The sequence below is a fragment of the Trachemys scripta genome, chromosome 3 (genome assembly GCF_013100865.1).
Source record: "Trachemys scripta elegans isolate TJP31775 chromosome 3, CAS_Tse_1.0, whole genome shotgun sequence".
In the NCBI taxonomy this organism is placed as follows: Eukaryota; Metazoa; Chordata; order Testudines; family Emydidae; genus Trachemys; species Trachemys scripta.
Genome location: NC_048300.1, coordinates 75,049,067 through 75,071,894, shown reverse-complemented (window position 1 = coordinate 75,071,894; position 22,828 = coordinate 75,049,067). Strand labels below are relative to the sequence as shown.

General features: G+C 43.3%; 1 protein-coding gene across 2 annotated transcripts in view; it reads left to right on the top strand.

Moving 5' to 3' along the window:
• The window catches only part of SLC35F3 (solute carrier family 35 member F3), a 277,895-nt gene that overhangs the window by 159,673 nt on the left and 95,394 nt on the right, over nucleotides 1-22,828 (top strand). The window contains exon 1 of one of the 2 annotated variants that reach the window (XM_034765092.1): nucleotides 10,389-10,619. The exons of the other annotated variant lie outside the window; for it this stretch is intronic. Coding sequence (XP_034620983.1) covers nucleotides 10,544-10,619 — 76 coding nt within the window. The 5' untranslated portion in view covers nucleotides 10,389-10,543. Of the gene's footprint in view, nucleotides 1-10,388; nucleotides 10,620-22,828 lie in introns of those variants that run through there. 2 annotated transcript variants of the gene reach the window in all.

Sequence of the window (22,828 nt, the reverse complement as noted above, 5' to 3'; positions counted from 1 at the left end):
GTCAAGGCCATTGACAAAACACAAGCAGCTTTCAAGTACCTCCGTGGAAAATTTCCAAGGTTAAGTGAAGCTAAGATAAAGGAAGGTGTCTTTGTTGGTCCTCAGATTCGTGAACTTCTTCAAGATGATGCATTTGACCATGCACTGCGTGGCTTGGAAAGCCTTCCAGTTAGTGGCAATAAATTTTCTCGGAAACAACAAGGCAGACAACTACAGGTTGTTGGTGGAAAACCTTCTCAAGGCATACAAAAGCCTTGGTTGCAACATGTCACTAAAGATACATTTTTTGCACTCTCATCTAGATTTTTTTCCACCAAACTGCGGAGCAGTGAGCGACAAGCACGGCGAGCGATTTCACCAGGACATTGCAACAATGGAGAAACGCTATCAGGGCAAATGGAGCCCATCAATGCTTGCAAACTACTGCTGGACAGTGACAAGAGATGCTCCATTTAATGAATACAAGAGACAAGCCAAGAAGTGTCGAGTAGACTGAATAGGACTAAACTATGTACATAATAGTTTTTTGCCCTTTGTTTCATAATAAATTTTATTTATTTTAATAAATAAATATTATTACCTTTTGCTGATTTTTAAAGTGTTACATAAACAGGACAGGTGAAATATTATCATGTAAAGCAACCATAAACACATGAAAAGACCTAGGTTTACAATTTATGATTAAAACTCTACTATCTACACAATATACATAGACATAAAATGTAAAAACTTAAATATCTTAGAAACAGTGGCCAATCAGTTGTTTTAATTGTCATATTCAGCACATCAAAATACATAATAAATAGCACATTTTATCTCTGAAGCAGACGACTTCTCAAAAATTGTAGACCAGTGTTATTGAGCAAATCATAGAATATCAGGATTGGAAGGGACCTCAGGAGGTCATCTAGTCCAACCCCCTGCTCAAAGCAGGACCAATCCCCAGACAGATTTTTACCCCAGTTCCCTAAATGGCCCCCTCAAGAATTGAACTCACAACCCTGAGTTTAGCAGGCCAATGCTCAAACCACTGAGCTATAAACTTGAAACTGTAATCTGTTCATAGACAAGTTGTGGACAGAAAAAGATATTTACCTTTCTCGCTGAGGTGTTGTGAAAACTAATTAATGTTTTGTAAAGTGTCTTGAGAACCTCAGATAACTTCACTGTAGAAGAACAAAATACTTACTGAGAGCACCATGCAAGGTTAGAATTGCCTCTTTTGATGCAATTTCTTTCAGTGCACCGAAGCCAACCAGGTTCCAGGATAAACCTGCCCAGTGGTAGAAAATGGACCCATGGTTCTCAACTAGGTTGACCAGACAGCAAATGTGAAAAATCTGGATTGGGGGGGGGGGGGCAATAGGAACCTATATAAGAAAAAGAACCAAAAATCGGGACTGTTTCTATAAAATCAGGACATCTGGTAACCCTATTCTCAACATACTTTAAAACAACTCTATATGTCTGTGAGCTCTAAAATCACGGGAAACTGAACAGAAAGTGTTGTCTGATCCAACCAGTAAGGATTGAAATATGAAAGCAAAGCTTTTTCATTTGGATCATATTAGACTCTTCAGTCTTAGAGCTCACCAGGCCAATGCTCTCCTGGACAATCATTTGAAAAGGACCCTAACATTTTCTTTGATAAAGCTCATCCCAATGACCCTTGCTGCAGAGACATAGGACATATGAACCAAAATCTTTATGCTTCATTAATCTACAGCCCATCAGATGAGATCTTTCCAAAATAACTCTTTCTGGCTGTAGCCTGCAGAAACAATTGGCCTCTGAATATAAAAGAGCACGTAGTATTTGACTTGTCTGCAGGAACATGAGGCATTTTTTAAACATTTGTTAGAGTTTACCACACATTCCTTTAAAAGGCTAGTGTTTGCATACTATACCTTGGGGTGTTTATGGAATATCAATAGCTGCCTGGTTTTATTTGCAATTTACAGTAATTTTATTTTGCCCAAATCTTGAGCAATGCTGATTACCAGCAGCTCCAGTTGCAGGCACCTCTCATAATTACACCCTTTGAACCTGATCCTACATGATGCAAAGCCCAGATCCTCAAAGATATTTAGGACCCTATACTCAAAGGTAGGTGCCCAAGTGCCCTCAGGTCTCAGTGAAGTGAGTGGAAATAAAAGGTACTCACCATTTTCCAGGACACACTCACCACCTGGCAGGAACTGGCCCTTTGACAGTAGCTATACATACTTATATGAAAGAGCCTACAGTAGTTCCATATTCCCCAGTTAGAGCCTATCCTCCTTACATAAAATCCTTTTGATACCAATGGGACTTCCACATGCACACTGAGGGGTAAATCTGCCATATGTTGTTAGTAAGTGTATTAAAAACTTTTTTGAAAAAATATTGGAAAAAGTTAATGCATACGAGGGACCTCCAATTATCAGTCATCATCTTTTTTCCCCTTTAATTGTGTGTGTGTGTGGTGAAGTTAGTGCTCAGTTTAATACATAGCTGTGTTCAAAAAAGCAGATGAGTTATTAGTCTGTATAAAGAAAGGGATAGAGAATGTTCCTGCAGGTATTATAATGCCATTATGTAAATAAGTTGTGCAGCCTGATCCTGAATAGTTTGCCTAAGACTATGTCTTCGCTAGCGCTTTTGTCGGTATAACTTATGTTGCTCAAGGGTGTGAAAAAACACACCAGTGAGCGACATAAGTTACACTGACAGAAACGCTGGTGTGGACAGCGCTATGTCGGCGGGAGACACTCTCCCACTGACATAGCTACGCTACACCACTTGTTGGGGTGGTTTAATTATGTTGACGGGAGAGCCCGTTGACGTAGAGTGGCTACACAGGAGATCTTACAGCGGTGCAGCTGCATTGGTCTAGCTGTATCACTGTAAGCTCTCTAGTGTAGACACATCCTAAGTCTGGTCACATCATCTCAGAAAGGGCATAGCAGGAGTAGAATGGTGCAGAAAAGAGCAATCAAAGTTCTTGGAGATAAGGGGAACACTTCCATATGAGGAGAGAGTAAAAATATCAGGCCTAGATAGTTTAGAGAAGAAATAAGACGGGAATAATATGGGTAAATAAAATAATTAGCAGTTTAGAGAAGATAAATAAGGTGTTTCTACTTACTCTTTCTCATAAAACAAGGGAACAGCCAATGAATTTGGAAAGCAACAAACTGATAAAAATAGCTTTTTTACACAACCCATAATTAACCTGTGGAACTCAGTACCACCAGATATCACTGAAGCCAAGAGTTTAGTAAGATCAAAAATATTAGATATGTATTTACATTATTCTTTACTTATTGGTATTACCTTAGTACCTAGGAGCTCCAGTCATAGGCACCCCATTGTGCTAGGCACAGTATAAACAAAACGAAAAAAAGGGGAAATCATCTCTCATGCTCCAGGACAAAAGCCAGTCACCGGGCAGGTTAATTGCAAAGTTATCTATCAATTTTATCTATTTTATCTATTTCAGTATTTATATCACTCAGTTTTACCCTTTCTTCTGAAGCATCTAGGGTTGGTCACTGTCAGAGACAGGGGGTTCGACTTGGTGATTCCTATGAAAGGTGCTAGCTTGACAACCCAGGAGCCTGAAGTCCTCTACCTAAAGAATAGATACAGCACAGGCAGTGCAAGCTTCCCCACGCTGCCCTGCCAATATGCCTCAACTCTGACTGGGAGACTCCACTTTTAGGGATGAAGGTAATTTGTTCTCCATGACTATTCAGTTGTGGGACCCACAAGTCTCCACAGTGTTTCTACAGTCCACCTTCTCTCAGGCAGCAGGTGACTTCACCTACTTTCCCCTTGGGCACTGAGAAGGTCTGGAAACAGGGCCAACCAGAGTGGGGGCTAGAAGGGCCATTTGGCCTGGATCTCAAGCTCAAAGGAGGCCTGAAATTTACACACTTGTTAATTTTTTGGCATTTGATAAGTTTTGCAACTTGTTTTTATGCTCATCCCTATCGGACCAAAATGTGATACACACTCTCAGCTTAGAGCTGCAAATTTAAGCAAATAAGAGATGTAATTTGGTAAAAGGCATAATTTTTTTTGTTAACTGATATAGATTTTGTCATATTAAAGAGTTAAAGATGTTCATAAATATTAATAAAAATATATCGGTTCTGATGGCACAAGATTAGACCATGATGAACATGTCCTCTCAGATGAGCTGATTATATAAACAAACCACTGCCAGTGACTGGTGCTGGATCAAGTGCGTATTGAAAGGTAGAAAATTGTTATATTTTAGTGTCTTTATAGTTTTACGTCTAGTTGACTAAGGAATTATTTGTGTGAGAATTCCTCATTATTATCTTCATATGGTAGCTAAAAAAGATGACTGGTTGGTTTGTTGAGCCCTAGCTTGGTAGCTTAGTAATCATCATAGTCTTTCGTAGTCTATAGGCTCAGATTCAAGGTGAAAATTTGTGAGGACAATCTTGTACAATGAGTCTCGTGAGGACACTCGTTTGAAATTTTTGGACATTATCCCTCTGTCTGTATCCGTGTCTATGTTTACTATATATATCTCATCCCTTCGTCTTCAGCTCAGCCTGTTATATTATACCTTGTGTGCCTAAGTTTTCATTCAGTGATAAGGATAATAACCTGACTGTTTCATTTTGTGTTCTTAATTAGTATTCGTCATTTGAAGTCTTTTCAGCATTTGTGTACCATTCAGCATTTGTGTGCATGTTTACAGTAGAAGATTTCAAGTGTAGATAAGCTACTTATTTACAGCAGAATATTTCAAGTGTGGATAGGCGACATATTGACCAGATAGATCACTATGAAGAGGAGATTTGAAAGTGCTGCAAGCAAGAGACGGCAAAAACAACCTAGGCTAGGTCTACACTACCCGCCTGAATCAGCGGGTAGAAATCGATCTCTCGGGGATCGAATTATCGCGTCTCGTCGGGACGCGACAATCGATCCCCGAATCGACGCTCTTACTTCACCAGCGGAGGTGGGAGTAAGCACTGTCGACGGGGAGTCGCGGAGGTCTATTTTGCCACCGTCCTCACAGCGGAGTAAGTCGGCTCCAATACGTCGAATTCAGCTAAGCTATTCGCGTAGCTGACTTTGTGTATCTTACATCGACCCCCTTCCCCGCCGTAGTGAAGACCTGCCCTGAGTAAAGCAGCAGCTAAGAGCTCAAAGCCAATAACTTCATTTCTCAAACCACTGGAAAACACACCTTACCCAACAAACAATGCTACAGATAATGAAAACTCTGCAACTGCAACAGGTGATATTTCAGTGCCAGTCGCTGAACATGAGGACAGTATTCAAGAAGGAGATGTGCCAACCATAACTGATGCAGCAGAAGATCCTGTGTACGATCAAGAAACTCAACGGCAACATGAAGATGTAGATCTTACGCAGCAAGAGCAATTCATGAGTACTGCAGGTTTGACTATGACTGACATTGGAATTATTGACAAGAGAAACACTGCCCAAATGCAATCTTTTCTTTAAATTAGTTATTTTGAAATTCCAAGTAACATTCCATGAGATGCTGATAATCATGCTTTCCTTACTCATCTGCTGACAAAAATTCTTCTAAATGGTGAGACCTGCCTAAGAGACTGGTTATGCTGGAGTACGGAAAAACAATCTCTGTACTGTGCACCCTGCTTCATTTTGAACAAAAGTGCTGCAAATGCATCAGTTCTCTCTGATCAATCAGGATGGAGCATCAACAGAGGTTGGAGGAAGTTGAAAAACCAAATACCATCACATGAGAGTTCAACATCACACAAAGACAACTATGTTGCATGGAAGTCAGACAGTAGGGCAGCATCAGCTGAAAGTTCAGTTGAGAATTTACTCTTGACTGAACTCTCTACAAAAACTAATAACTAGAAAAAAAACTTCTTGAGTGAATCCTGAATGTCATCCTTTTTCTTTCTCAGCGGAGATTGGCTTTCTTCGGTTCCAGTCAACGTATTGGTGATCATGCAAATGGAAACTTTCTAGGCATAGTTGAGCTCCTCAGTAAATATGACCCACTTTTATCAGAGCATGTTAAATGTGTTCGAGAATCACAAGAGAGTCAAAAGCGCATGCAAGTTCATTATCTCTCCACACGCATACAAAATGAGTTTATTGAGCTATGTGGGTCATTTGTACAAACAACAATTCTTGATGAGATTCAAAATGCCAAGTATTTTTCAAAAAAAGAAGAACAGGAGTACTTGTGGCACCTTAGAGACTAACAAATTTATTAGAGCATAAGCTTTCGTGGACTACAGCCCACTTCTTCGAATGCATATCATATCATATCATATCATATCATATGCATCCGAAGAAGTGGGCTGTAGCCCATGAAAGCTTATGCTCTAATAAATTTGTTAGTCTCTAAGGTGCCACAAGTACTCCTGTTCTTCTTTTTGCGGATACAGACTAACACGGCTGCTACTCTGAAAAGTATTTTTCAATCATCGTTGGTGCCACTCCAGATTGTTCTCACAAGGAACAGACTACTATGGTTATTCGATATGTTCAGATTGTAGACAGCTCAAAATTTTCAATTGAAGAAAGGTTTATTTTGTTTGATTTCATGGGGAAAAAGTGGAAAAGAAATTGGTGCTTGAGTACTAGCAATTCTAGAAGGTTTTAAGTTAGATTTTCAAGTCTGCACTGGCCAAGCCTATGACAACGGATCTAATATGGCTCGGAAGTACAAAGGTGTACAAACAGTTCTGCTTGAGCATAATTCAAACTGTATTTTCTCCAGCTGTGGAAACCACACACTAAACCTTGTAGGTGTTGACTGTGCTGAATCATGCAAGGAGGCAATTATTTATCTTGGAACTGTTCAGCAAATGTACAATCTCTTCGGTAGCAGTCCACAGAGGTGGGAAATTCTGAAGCAATATGTTCCTGTTTCACTGCATGGGATGTCCAAAACTAGATGGTCTGCAGATTGATGGTGTTCAACCAGTTGCGCAGCATTTGAATTCAGTGAGAAAGGCTTTAAATGAGCTTGAATCACTCAATCTCACTGCACAGGCTTGAACTGAACTTCAGTCTATTCAGAAGCACATATCCAAATTTGAATGCATTCTGATGTCATCTTTGTAGATGAAGCTACTTACAATGATCCACCAAACTAATCTGGTAATTGAAGCACGCAGTGCTACAGTTGATGTTGAGAGAGGTAACATTGAAAGTCTTATCAATGACATTCAACAGATTCGTGAACAATGGGATGCGATCGCGACTGAGTCCACGTTAGTAGCATAGAATATTGGTGTGACGGTTGGTGCCCCCCATAACGCTTTATGGAAATATGCTGATGTATGTGTATATATATAACATAACTAGAATGTGTTGTATGCTATATATGCCATGTAACATATATCTGTAAAGGTTATGATCTACTGAATCTATTAATCCTATTTGTATGCATGTATCATTTTTGTACTCCAAGTTATGAATATTGGCCATGTACTGGCTTGATTTCTAAATAACCTTAGTAGAGCATTTGGTCAGTTCCTGGAGAAAGGAATTCACAAAGTTAAGTGACCAGTCAGGAAGCACTTAAGGAACAATGCATCTTGGAATGGTCCAATCCACATAAGAAGTCTTCCTGGAGACATTCAAAATACCTTGTGGGCAATGGCTTCTGCCTGTAAAAACTGTGAGTCATGCATGGACATGTGACTTGCCCAGGTGACTCCAGAACTCCATCTTGGAGCTGGACTTTGCATAGGAGAGAGGAGGGGGTCTCCACCCACAAGAGAAAGTCTATTTAAGCCTGTAGGAGACCCCTCCATTTTGTCTTCAGCTGGCTAAAGAGAGAGCCTCTCCACCCCTAAAGAAACCTGAAAGAAACTGGAACAAAGGACAGTGACTGCAAGGGGTGTGAGTGATTGCTGGACCCAGGCTAAAAGATTAATCTGTAAAAGGAAGCATTCTGGAACTGGTGAGGATCTTATCTGTATTCAGTTTCTTACCGTATTAGACATAGACTGGCATGTTTTGTTTTATTTTACTTGGTAATTCACTTTGTTCTGTCTGTCACTACTTGGAACCACTTAAATCCTACTTTCCGTATTTAATAAAATCACTTTTTTTATTTATTAATTAACCCAGATTATGTGTTAATACTGGGGTGGGCAAATAGCTGTGCATATCTCTCTATCAGTGTTATAGAGGGCGAACAATTTATGAGTTTACCCTGCATAAGCTTTATACAGGGTAAAATGGATTTATTTGGGTTTAGACCCCATTGGGAATTGGGCATCTGAGTGTTAAAGACAAGAACACTCCTGCTAGCTGCTTTCAGGTAAACCTGCAGCTGTTAGGGGATGTGATTCAGACCTGGGTCTGGGTTTGCAGCAGGCTAGCAAGTCTGGCTCAAACCAGGCAGGGCACTGAAGTCCTAAGCTGACAGGGCAGGAAAGCAGGGGCAGAAGTAGTCTTGGCACATCAGGTGGCAATCCCCAGGGAGTTTCTGTGATCTAACCCATCACAATTGGCCTTTCATCTGAGTTCTCCACCAATTGCAACTTACCTACTGAATCGGATGCTGAACAGCATTATAAGGTCAATGTCTTCCATGTCATCATTGACTCTATTCAATCAGGTCTTACACATCGATATGAGTCACTGCGACTAATTTGTACCCTTTTGGGGTTTCTTTGGCAGTTCAACAGACTGAGTTATGAAGATCTACTTTCTGCAGCTGAACAATTTCAGCAACGGTACAACAAAGAAATCTCAAAAGATCTCAGTGACGAGGTCATCTTCCTCAAACGAATATATTCCACGAACTTTAAATTGGATTGCAAGCCAAAGGAATTGCTTCAAGAAATACTTGAACTTGGACTCTCTGGGGTGTTTCCTAATATCACAGTTGTATCGCGTATTTTTGTCAGTTTTCCTGCATCAGTGGCTTCAGATGAACACACCTTCAACATGTTGAAGCAGGTAAAGAACTATCACCATTCAACTATGGGACAAGAGCATTTGAATGGGCTCGCCATGCTTAATATTAACTGTGATATTGCATGAAAGTTAGATTTTTCCTCAATAATTAGTGCATTTGCACAGAAAAAGGCTAGACAAACATTTGTTAAATAAAAAAATATTCAAATTATGTTTCACTCTTTGGTGCCTTATTTTGTTTTCATGTGTCATCATTTTTTTTTTATTATGGCTAGGGGCCTCAAAAGCTGGAAGTGGCCCAGGCCTCTCTGGACCTCTGAAAGGGCCTGTCTGGAAAAACTGAGTGGGGAGGGGAGGGATGGTGGATTTCTATTCCAGGAAGCATAATACGATTTAGATGCTGGCTCCCATCTCAGTGAGAACCCTACAATAGTTTCCCCCAAGACTGGTTTAAAAATGAGCCCAAAGCTGACAGATGCCTGGGGTTGGCATCAAATATGCAAAAACAACGAGGAGTCCTTGTGGCACCTTAGAGATTAACAACTTTATTTGGGCATAAGCTTTCCTGGGCTAGAACCCACTTCATCAGATGCATGGAGTGGAAAATACAGTAGCAGGTATAAATACACAGCACATGAAAAGATGGTAGTTGCCATTTTGCTGACATAGACTAACACCGCTACCACTCTGAAACCTATCAAATATGCAGTCATTCTAATTTGATATGTGCTAAAACGAAATAAAATAGCCTCCCAAACAATTGGCACTAAAATGGTTGGCAGCAACTGTAGAGGCATCATGGATGGGCTCTCCCCAGGTGGGTGCTGAGACCCTGGCAGAAGCAGGAAGGGAAGCTTACAAGGGCCACTATCCATACAACTGTCATCGTGTCAGTCTCTGGAGAGTCAGTTTCACACGCTCTGCAGCCACTAAAAAGTGTAACAGGTGCTAGTGGGTGCAGTGTTGCTGTGGGCAGAGTGGTGTGAGTGTGTCCCCTTCATGTCTTGGTCCTGCACGTGTGTGTGGCTGTGTCTGCCTCTCCATGTATTGGTCCTGCCCGTTCGCATAAGCTGTCACAAAGTCTGCAGTGGGGCGGGGGGGGGGGGGGAAATAAGAGCCTTCCACTCCAAAGGTGACAGAATCACTTGCTCGTCCCTGGAAAGGCTGCAATGGCCCGGGGGGCTCCCATAGCTCCGGGCGAGTGAAACGCCTAAGTAGTGTCCACCGCTACCCCCGCGCCTCAGTCAGGCACGGGCACGGGGCCTATCCACACAGCATCTGGGCGCTAAGGGGGGCCGTGCTGGCGGGTCCGCTTCCTTGCGGAACTGAAAGGTGAGTGAGCGAGCCAGGGCAGCTCCCCTTCTGCCCAAGCCGGCGGGAGGGGGGGGGGATTTGCATGTGACGTTTTGTTTGCAGCAAGCCTCAAAGTAGAGGGGAGAGCGCGGGGTGAGGGAGGCAGCGGCGAGCCTGAGGACGGGGCGCTGCTGCGGCAGAGGGACGCGCAGGGGCAGGGAGAGCCCGCAGAGCAGGCAGCGCTGGCTGGAGGAGGCAGCGGGAGCAGAGGGCGCTGCTGCAGCCGGCCCCAGGATGTAGGCGAGCAGCTGGAGAGCTCCTGCTGGCAGAAGGGCTCACCATGAAGAAACACTCAGCCAGGGTCGCCCCGCTCAGCGCGTGCAACAGTCCGGTCCTTACCCTCACCAAAGTGGAAGGTAAATCCGGCCGCAGCGGAGCTCGGCAGCCCCGCGGATTGGGGCGTGGGGACCCCGCCGGTCAGTCCGCGGCTGTGCGGAGCTGGACGTGCGGCGGCGGGAGCTCAGCGCTCCTTGGCCGAGCGGGAGAAGGCGGCAGCCCGGCGCTGCGGGTTCCGTGGGTGGGAGAGGGGCTGCGGGGCGGGGTGGCTCTGCTGCTGGGCGCGCCCTGCGGGAGGGCGAGGGGCGGGTTTGCTGCAGCCGCGCGGGAGAGCAGGGGGCCCTAGCCTGAAGGGACCCGCCGACTTCCATTGAAGGAGGATTTCGCCAATGCAGACATCGCCGTCCAGTGTGCTGAACGTCACCTCCCTCCTGCGGGGAGCAAGCCCTCCTCCCGCGGGGGCCGGAGCCTGGCACAAGTTAGCGCTAAGTTTTCCCGGGCGGGGAACGGGCAGGGGAGGGGCTGGCTTGGGGAAGGACATGCTGCCCTCAAAGGAAATGGAGAACCGCTCATTGCCCACATCGCCTGCCTGCTGCGGGGCTGCGACTCTGCTTCCCTGCGGGGGGTGGGTTTGGTTGGAGGCTACATTGCGGTGCATTGCTGCGATATTGCCACTGCTGTACCAGAGCCTCCTCCAGCACTCCCCGGCCCCCTTCTGAAGCCTTGGAAAGCAGGAAACCGACTCTGCCTTCAACTGTGCTGGCACTGAGCTAAAGCTGACCCCAAGCCCTTAAGGCGCATTGGGCAATGACTCCCCCTCAGACACACCACCACCATCCTAGGTGCTTTTACTAGAGGTGCAGGGTGCTGCAGCACCCCCTGACTTGAAGTGGTTTCCATCATATACAGGGTTTACAGCTTGGTTTAAAGAAGAACAGGAGTACTTGTGGCACCTTAGAGACTAACAAATTTATTAGAGCATAAGCTTTCGTGCTATATGCATCCGAAGAAGTGGGCTGTAGTCCACGAAAGCTTATGCTCTAATAAATTTGTTAGTCTCTAAGGTGCCACAAGTACTCCTGTTCTTCTTTTTGCGGATACAGACTAACACGGCTGCTACTCTGAAGCTTGGTTTAGTGGCTCTCAGCCAGGGCCGGCTCCAGGCACCAGCTTACCAAGCAAGTGCTTTGAGCGTCCACTCCAGAGAGGGGCGGCACGTCCAGCTGTTCAGCAGCAATTCGGAGGACGGTCCCTCACTTCTGCTCCGAGCAAAGGACCTTCCGCCGAATTGCCGCCGCACATCGCAATTGCCATCGCAACTTTTTTTGTTTTGTTTGTTTGGCTGCTTGGGGCAGCCAAAACCCTGGAGCCAGCCCTGCTCTCAGCACCCCCATCATTCCAGCACCCCTGGCCACCATCACACTGACTGACTGTGCACTGGTTGCAGGACACCCCTGTGAGGCAGGGCAGTGCTCTTATTCCATTTGACAGATGGGGAGAGACTAAGGGATTTACCCACGGTCACACAGGAAGTCAGTGGTAGAGCCAGGACTTAAACCCAGGTTTTTCAAGTTCCAGGCTCACACCCTAACCACTGGACCTTCCACTTAGTTGGTAATTGGTTAGAATCTGTCAACACTAGCAGGTGGATGGAACGGAAGCATTGGAGGTTGTTCAGGCTGAACTGATAGAGCTGGTGTGCTTTGTTGGCCTGAAACAATAAGCACATTGGCTCCATACGGACTGAAACTAGAGGTGCTAGGGGTGCTGCCGCATCCCCTGGCTTGAAGTGGTTTCCATCCTATACAGGGTTTCAGCTTGGTTCAATGGCTCTCAGCACCCCTGATTGTCTCTAAGGTTAGCAGAAGTGCAGAGAGGTTTCAAGAGGCAATTTGCAACCAGGAGAGGGGAACCTGCAGTCATTCAGATACCAGGCTCTGGGTGTTCTGGTCTACAGTGGTCTATAGTGAAGCTGCAGTCGCAGAGGAAAGCAACCAGGGAAACCCGAAGAGGTTATGCTCCAGGTGAAATGACACTGGAGTGTAGCGTGGCATGTGGGAAGGCAAGGAATGAGGCACCATGGTCTGGAATGCAGTAGGCATCAGAGGAACAAGTGGGCCAGGTGCTGGAGCATAGGAAGGAAGCTGAGGGAGGCTATGGGGAAGATGTGGAAAAAGAGAATGAAGAGATGATGGGGGCAGGGAAGGGAAAGGATCAGTGGAGGGAGAAAGAGGGTCTTAGAGGGAGCAAGTCAGTCACTGTAGGAAAGAACAAAGAAGAAGTGCAAATAGGCATTGGGAAGAAATATAGACAATGTGGCACTGGGAGAAAGTGGCTGGGAGGAAAGGAAGAGAAAGGGACTGGGAGAGAAGACAGGTAATAAGAAGGCCCATCAGAGAAAGGAGGGAGAGAGAAAAGAGGAAATGGGATTGAGATTCGGGAGCACTCAAAGGAGGAAAAAGACAGAGGGCTTCTTGGAGGAGAAATAAAAATGGGGGGTTCCAGTAAAGTGGGGAGGAAAAACAGAATAAGAAGAGAAGTATTGAAAGAGAAAAACAGAGAGGAGAGGAGAGAAAATGGTAGAAATACAGATGGAGAGAAAGAGGAGGAAATGAAGAAATGTGGTGAGAGAACAAAAGAGGAATAAATAAATGGAAGGTGAAAAAGAAAAATCAAGACCACACAACATTAAGGCTAGTGGTTCTATTTATTCAGAATACATGTTGCTCTATTTCTCAGGCAGTAATCCCCCTGGGGACAGTGTGTAGCCAATCTCCTGGCCAGTTCTTGATGGAAGAGTTTTTAGACTGATTGCTCTTTCCTTGAGCTGTAAATTGAATCCTTTCAAGCCTGTCCCTGTCAGCTCTGTGTACCAACTTTCAGAGACCATATTATCAGCTACCAAGAACTTAGCTGACCTAGTTGGCTTTTTCCAGCTTTAGTTTCTATGTGCCTGATTCTGCTTCCCTTGAAGTAATGGAATGGCAAAATTTAAAACACTGTACTTAAATGGTTCAGGATACGGACCAGAGATTTATGGAAACAGCTGGAGTTACTCTTGCCATTTATGTCTTTTTCATGAGATAGACCAACTCTGTGTGAGAGCATCTCTTACCAAATTAATCAACAGGGCAGTTCTTGGGATGGTTACCAATGACACAGAACCTCTTTTCTTGCAAACTGTGGGCTTACAGTGCTAATGAAAAAGACAGAACACAGTTCTAGACATAAATGAACCGAAGTAAATTGCAGACAAGCTTTGATACCCAGCCCTGCTGCTGCACCTTTGCAAAGGTGTGCTACCCCATCCTTTTGCTAGCTGATCTCTGCTTAGCACAGGCTGAGAGCCTTGAAGTTTGTCAAGCTGTGTAGTGGAATCAAGGCTGATTCTGAAATAGCAACACACAAAAAAGTTTGTCCCCACTTCAGCTAGCAGGAGTGATTACCCTTTTCTGCCCAGCACCAAAGCTACTTGGAGGAATTGGAACTGGTGGAGCCTGAGGGAATGTGCCTCTCGCTAGTCAGCCAAGAGGAGTCTTTCATTGATATGCATTACTGTAATGCCTTTCAGCATTCCCTCCCTCTCTGTCTGTACAGTTGCTGCTTTGCTTTAAAAGGGAGATAAGGACTTTGTGCTCTTTCAGAAGCGTGACTGCCATTTCAAATTATCCCAGAGATTGAATCATCACTATGCACCGAGCCTGCTGTACCAGCACTTTGAAAGACAACCACATCATATACATATCATTCAAAGAGGCAGTACCATACTCCTTTCTCCTGTGTCTGATGCTGCACCTGTTTATTTTTTGTATAGCTCCTGCCAAGCATAGGCTCAGTGTCCATTGCTTATGTTTGTCCATATTTCTGTTGTTTTTATAGGCAATTTCTGTAATGCAGTGGCCATCTTAAAGCTATGCTTTGTCTCTCTAGCCAGTGAGCTAGCTTCACCTCCATGGATGCATGGAGGTGCAATTTACTCTGATGTCTGTATTCACCCCCAGGGAAGGGTAGCTAGTGTTTTCTCCTACCCTCCATCTTGGGGTCTTCCAGAGAAGGGCAGCTTTGACTTTCACCAAAAGCTCCAGGACACCCTTTCTGTGCAAAGTGAATACACCAAATCACTATCAGTATATTCTACAGCTGTCCTAGCCATGCCCCTCCTTGACCGATACCACCCAGTTCCAAGCTCTGGGCCCACACCAGACGGGAAATGGTATCTTCTTTCTGCTACTGCAACCGCCACTTCTAGCTGTGCACAAGGCTATACACTGGCAAAAGTCAGCATAGATTTAGGAATTATTCTGGCCCATTGTTTTCTCTGTTTATTTTGTCCCTGATAATTGTCTGGTTATATCAGATTTTGGACCTGGTGTTCATCTCTTGTCAGGTAAATTAGGACTCCCGGGAAGTCAACGAAGTTATATCAGTGTAAAGGAGTTCAGAATCAAGCCCTTTTCCCCTAAAGTTTAACTTTCCTTTGGAAATTTCCCCCTCGAAAAGATATGAAAAGCTATAACTTTTTCACCTATTAAATCATTTGACAGTTTTATTGCATCTTAAAACTCAGAACTGTGAATCGTTATATTTGCAGTACATAATATAACCTTGGACTTTTCAGGACTTTGTCAGATATATTTGTATGTGGGGAGAGAGAGAAAGAGAGAGGAAGAAGGACTAACTAAAAGGCATTGTGCATAAAAGTATAAATACATGGAGCTACTCAGATTCACAGCCGCTGAGTATTTTGCTCTTTATTTACCTCAGTTAGGGATGGCAGCATCTCAGTCACACACCCCACAACCACACCCTCACACACTTTCCATGTTGTATAATTATACCTCATTTAGTTCTTTCTAATTACATTTATTATAATCATTCATACTTTTACATTCTAGTTAATTAACAGGGAAACATTGTTTTACTTTTGCCAGAAGCTTAGCTGAAGCGATGGAAATGCAACTAGTGATGTTCAGAAGCTGCTCACATCACAAGTTATATCTCTCTTCTATAAATTGTTGCATTTGCCTGTCTCTGTTTAGATAAGTTAGGGCCAAATTCTGCCTTGTGCAAATCTGGAGTAATTCCATTGGCATCACTGGAATTATTCAGGATTTCCACAAGCATAACCAAGGCCAGAATTTGGACTTTAATGTGTTATACATTTTCAAGTTAAATTAATTCACCACAAGTGCAAAAACATGGTAATCACTGTAATAATGATACTTCTATAGCATCTGTTATTTAAAGATTTCAAAGCACCTTAAAACCATTAATCCTTGCAAACCCCCTTTGAGGTAGGTAACTCTTATTCCCATTTTGCAGGTGGGGCAACTGAGGCATTGCAAAATTAAAACCAACTTGCCTAAATTCACAACAGCACATCTGTCACATGGACAAGAATAAAACCTAAATTTCCCAACTACCAACTCACGATCCTCTATCTCGAAAGGATGCTTTGGGATGCAATAAGACTCTTCCCACTGATATCAGTGTGCATGGGCCAAGCCTTAATTTAGTGACCATCTTGATTTTCATAACAAACTTCCTTTTTCAGGAAATTACCTCAACTGTTGCACAAATATACTTGAGACTAAATACTGTAGAAGGACTGGCAATGCTCTATGGGACTGGTCTAAAGCTCATACAAAGCTTTTCCCAGACTTCCATTGACTTCATTGGGCTTTGGATCAGGCCTCATAAGAACTCAGCCACAGAGTTAATAGAGTCACATAAAGAGGCTAAGCTGTGAAAAAGAGAGAAATGCGTGGCACTTCACTTTAAACACTCTTCCTGTGCTCCTGTAATTTAGAAAACATATAGCAACAGATGGGCCAATAGGAGACGCCTCTGGTTTTTTATGTTTGTCGAGGTCTATGCTTTCAGAACTGGGAATATACCATGTGCATAGAAGCCAATCCTGAATTCCATGGGCATCCATAATTTCCACTGACTTCACAAGGAATGCATGACTGGGTCTACAGTGAATAACTTGCAACATGTCTGCTTTAGTTCTCACCAATTTTTTGCTAAGAAGAAGGCTCTATTTTGAAACTTCAATGGTTTCTCTGATGTGGTGTTTGTGATCAGAACTGAAACCGCCAAACTCATTCACACATGTCACTGACAGATGGTAACAACTTTCAGTAACTGGGACTGGATTCAAACCAGTGACCTAGCGGTGAAACTGGATGGGGTAGAGAGCCTGGGGCTACCAATCTCCCCATAGTGTTCCCTCTTAATACCACAATATCTTTGGGCAGATGATCAAGACCCTGTTGCAGTGGAATGGTTGGTTTCTGTGCTACACAGCACCTGCTACCTTTCCCAAGTGACTCAACACTTTCATAGTCCTTAAACAGACTCAATACAAACTTCTTTCTAGTTGCCGTAGGCTCGCTCCTTGGAGATTCGATTTTGATCATGCTTTACTGGTTTTTAAAACTGTGTCCTACCTCACTGGTCTTAAGGGAATAAACCCTAAGTTATAGGCCTAGTGAGGACCAATTACATATAATATATCTGCCACGAATAGCATGTAAATAAAATATAAATGGGACCATTTCTATGCTAAGGGCAGATAGATACACAGAAATCTCTTACTACACTGTTGGGTAATGCTAAAGTGGAAACTTTATTGCATTGTGAAGCCAGACGATAATAGTTATTGAATATTTCTTCATGCTTTGTCACTTTTAAAGGCAAATGCATATGTGAATACATATGCAATTTGAACAAAAAGTGTTTTAATTTAGATTAATAGATTTATAGAGTTTAAGGCCAGAAAGGACCATTAGATCATCTAGTCTGGCCTCCTGTCTATCACAGGCTATTAAATTTCACCCAGTCACATCCTGATTCATCTTGGGTATCTTCTAGGCCAGTGGCTCTCAACCTTTACAGACTACTGTACCCCTTTCAGGAGTCTGTTTTGTCTTGTGTACCCCCAAGGCTCAGCTCACTTAAAAACTACTTGCTTACAAAATTAGATAATAAAAATACAAAAATGTCACAGCACATTATTACCGAAAAATTGTTTACATTCTCATTTTTACCATATAGTTATAAAATAAATCAATTGGAATATAAATATTGTATTTACATTTCTGTGTATAGTATATAGAGCAGTATAAACAAGTCATTGTATGAAATTTTAGTTTGTACAGACTTTGCTAGTGCTTTTTATGGAGCCTGTTATAAAACTAGGCAAATATCTAGATGAGTTGATATACCCGTGGAAGACCTCTGCATACCGCCAGGAGTATGTGTACCCCTGATTGAAAAAACATTGTTCTAGGCATCTTGAATTAATTCAAGCATTCACTCCCAAAAAACAAACAGCCTAAAAAAGTTATTGCTAGTCAATTTATTTCATTTTAAAAAATCTCCCACTAGAACTCTGAACACGGCTAGTAAAATCAAAACTTCAGTCAACAAAATCTAGTATTGATGCTTCCTGTTTACATTGTATTAGTTTTCTACAGAAGCAAATGCTGTCTCCCCACCTTTCCCCTCTAGGGAGCTTAAAAAATAATATTTTTAGGCAGGACTCTTCATGGCAAGGAAGTTCTTCAGATTCCTCCATTTAGAGGAAAGTCAATGATAAAGAAGAGATAGGGTTCATAAATGCTGTAATGGCCTGATATGGTACCAGCACAGAAACCCTACAATTTCATACTGATAAAGCACATAAATTATGTAGCAGATGTATTTTCACATTGTATGTTGGGCTCAGCAGAGGATATAGAGCAATATACCAAAGCAGCTCCCTTTGTTCAGTTGAAGTACTGGTAGAGGAACCACTCTGCATCCTTTAGCCCAGAATCCGACCTCCTTCTTAAATTCTCAGATGGCAGATCAGACTCTGGGTAATATTCCTCAAGAAGCAGATATCCTACAGATAATGGAGCAGAGTCACTCCAGGATCAACATTGGCTTCTGCTGGCAGAGATGCTGGCGTAATGCTAAAGACAATAGGAAGGATGTGGCATTGATTATTGTACCCTATGCTGCTCACAACCTCCAGCAGCCAGTGCTGCCCCTAAAGTATGTGGCCCTATCCAGAAAGAGGATCTTGCTAGAGTAGCGAGGGAATGTGTCAATGTGCTTTCTATTGCCAGGTTCTTGAGGAGCTCTCAGTAGAACTTAAATCTGCCGTGTCTTGGCATAAATGATACTGGAATCTTTGCCTGTCTAACTTGAGAAATGAATTCCTCCACTGGGCCCAGAATCTTTTGCTGATACAGCGAGGTACAGTTTGTACCTTCTTGGAGCAATGCGGGTAAATCTGGTTCAGTATCACTATTAATGTTGTTGGCCAGATAACATACTCAGCAGATATATTGATAGATTCCCAGGCCAGGAGGGATCATTGTGATCATCTGGTCTGACCTGGTCTATATCACCATAGAACTTCCCTGAAATCATTCCTAGATCACATCTTTTTAAAAACATCCAGTCTTGATTTTAAAATTGCCAGTGATGGTGAATCCACCATGACCCTTGGTAAATTGTTCCAGTGGATAATTACCCACACTATTAAAAATATATGTCTTATTTCCGATCTGAATTTGTCTAGCTTCCAGCCATTGGATCAAGTTGTACCTTTCTCTGCTAGAGATTGAGGAGCCCATTATTAAATATTTGTTCCTCATGTAAATATTTACAAATTGTTATCAAGTCACCTCTTAACCTTCTTTTTGTTAAGCTAAATAGATTGAGATCCTTGAATCTATGCTAAAAGGCAGCTTTTCTAATCCTTTAATCGTTCTTCTTGATCTTCTCTGAACCCTCTCCAATTTAGCAACATCCTTCTTGAATTGTGGACACCAGAACTGAACACAGTATTCCAGCAGCGGTCACACTAGTGCCAAATACAGAGGTAATATAACCTCCCTATTCAATATTCCCCTGTTTATACATCTAAGGATTGCATTAGCCCTTTTGACCACAGCGTTGCACTGAAAGATCATGTTCAGCTGATTATTCAACACGATCCCATGAGTCATCACATATGAGATTGTAATAAGAATATGCAATTAATGTGGCTGGGCTGGATAATTCAACCACAGAGAATATAAAAGCTGTGTAGGCCAAACCTAATATCATTTTAAAACACCAGCATCTGCCTTTTCCATAGTCATCTCAGCTTCCACAGTGCAACTTTCAACAAAGAAGAGAATGTCTTTTGCACTGAAAACACATGAATTTGACCTCCACAATTGACTGAACCAAATGGGGAACAGTGGGATGTAATTACACCAGTGAAGGCCATTTCTTTCTAACATCTACAAAAGTCTCTCTCTCTTTCTCTCTCTTTTTTTTTGAAAGGACAGCAAGAGAGTAATTGGAGATAAAAACAAAAACTAGGATCCCTGCAGGTAAGTGTGCTCTTTGCTATGCAGAGTGACTTCCTGCTAAGGCAAGTCGAGCAGCATGACTACTGAGATTGCCAGAGTGGAGCTTTTTTCTAGTTCTTCTGGTAAAGTTGCTGCCTACAGATGACAAGGGTCCTTGCTGGGTTCTTAGCTGCCATATCACATGGGACTTGCATGCTCACTCAGTGAGTCCAGCCAACAAAGGCTCTGCTAATTTGTCAAGTCTACTCAAGTGTCTGGCCACCAGCTGACAGACAACAGCTGCTCCAAATGTCTTATTCTAAATTGTAGCAGATAAGCAAAGTGTTGTGAGCAGTTTTAGTTGCCATTCAGCCCTTTATCTTCTTAACTAGCCACAATCAAATGAAGTCAAAATTTAACATGTGAGAAACTAGTGGGCCCTAGGATCAAGAGTAGGTACTCTTTTAATAAACTGAATCACCCATAGCAACATTTTCTGTCTCAAGTTTAATAAAGCAGACAGGAATTTTAGAAATATCTAAGGCTAGGTCTACACTACCCGCCTGAATTGGCGGGTAGAAATCGACCTCTCGGGGATCGATTTATCGCGTCCCGTCGGGACGCGACAATCGATCCCTGAATCGACGCTCTTACTCCACCAGCAGAGGTGGGAGTAAGCGCCGTCAACAGAAAGCCGCAGAAGTCGATTTTGCCGCCGTCCTCACAGCGGGGTAAGTCGGCTGCGATACGTCGAATTCAGCTACGCTATTCACGTAGCTGAATTTGCGTATCTTAAATCGACTCCCCCCTGTAGTGTAGATGTACCCTTAGACAGACAGATACTGTAGATAGAAGTTTATCCCTATTTTTGAAGTTTTTCATGTCCTTGATTAATTCTGTAATCAGCATGTCTACTCTTCCAGTATGAACTCACCTACACCTGCAGTGAGCTCAGTATAAATGCCTGGATGTATGGATAGACTTCATCAGAGATGAAACCATTCCTTGAGAAGGACATTCACTTGCTCACGTGGTGCTCAAACTGTTGGTTAATCAATATAACAGTTTCTTGCTGAGAATCCAGTCTCTTTTTCATTACTAAGAACAAACATGTCTAAACCTTTCTGCAGACTGAAATCCCGTACAGATCTAGCAAGATATTTGTTCCAGAACCCAATACTGTGTCTTTGGTCATGGGAGTTTTATTCTATGAAAGCTCTGCTTCCACGCTCCAGGGGTGAAATCCTGGACCCATTGAAGACAATGTCAAAACTCCCATTGACTTCAGTGGGGCCAGGATTTCACCCCAAGGTTCTTTCTTAGTTGCAGTAAAGACTGCAGGATCCTTTTGAGAGTTCTAATGCAACTTCAGTTCAAGACAGGAATAAAAATAAGGAATAAAAACAAAACCATCTCAATTTCAGACTATCACAGACATGTTTTCTCTGGCTATGACATGCATGACTCCCCTCTTGACAGGGCCGTCCTTACCCATATGCAAAATACGCAACTGTGTGGGACACCGGGAAATTTGGGGCACCAAATTTCCTGGTGCCCTACGCAGCTGCGTGCTGCTCCAGCCCCTGCCCCGCCTCTTCCCCATGGCCCCCATCCCTGCTCCACCCCAGCCCCGCCTCTTCCCGCCCCCACTCCACCCCTTCCCCAAAGCCCCCGACCCTGCTCCGCCCCAGCCCCAACCCCACTCCACCCCTTCCTCAAAGCCCCGCCCCTGCTCTGCCCCCACTCCCCTGAGGACTGCTGCAGGGGTGGGCCTGCACTCACCGCGTGGTACATGGAGCAATCCGGCCCCACCCTGCTCCGCTCTCCTGGCTCCCAGCCACGCTGCTGGTGAGTGCTGGGGGGCAGTTCACCCCCTGCCCCCAAGGCTGGGAGCCAGGGGAGCAGAGTGGAGCAGGCTGGGGCCGCGGCGCGGTTTCGCCCCAGTCCCCACTCCCGTGGAGGCCTGGGGCCAGCCCCTCCCCGCCCCCACCCCCCGCGGAGGCCTGGGGCTGCGTAAGGCACGCAAATGGCCAGGGACAGCCCTGCCTCTTGATTAGGGTTATTCTTCAAACTGCTTACAACAAAACACCTTACAATGTAGAAACGATTGTACTGTGATGATTAAATAATTGGTACCTTTCTTATTAATTCTGGACTCTTAATTCAGTGGGTGATTAAAAGTAAAAAAGACAGTATTGGGAAAAAAAGCATAAAAATTCACAGTGGAGCATAGTATCTTAATGATGACTATTTCCGTGGTTTGAAAAGAAGTTTTAAGCGGGTGCCTCTGGGAATAAATTAAACAGCTCCTTTTCAGTATAACTTTCCAAGCTGTTTCAGTTTGGACTTGATAATTTATCAACTCTATTTCCCCTAACAAATTAGAATATTTATTTTCCAGGAAATATTTTCTGAATGTTTAATAGAGAAAGAGGGAATATGTAAAAATAGAAAGGGAAACTTAATACATCTTAGGCTAATTTTTTCCAATTGAAAGTTTGTTTTTACCTAATATTTCCTATTTAGAAATTCATCTCATGTAATACACAATATTTTGCTATTATTTTGTATAATGGAATATTTTGCAATTTTTAAAAATTATGATACATTAATCAGTATACATTAGTTCTGTTGCCCCTTCGGCATTTATGGTTTTCTGTGACACAAACCATGATAAGGAATGTAGTCCTTTCTTCACAAGATGCCCTTTAGTAGCTCTGAAACCCTAGTAATATAAGTAATGATAGTATAACTTTAAATAGCTTAAATCATAGAATATCAGAATAAAAGGGACCTCAGGAAGTCTTCTAGTCCAACCCCCTGCTCAAAGCAGGACCAATCCCCAGACAGATTTTTATCCCAGTTCCCTAAATGGCCCCTCAAGGATTGAACTCACAACCCTGGGTTTAGCAGGCTAAGGCCTTGGCTACACTGGCAATTCACAGCGCTGCACT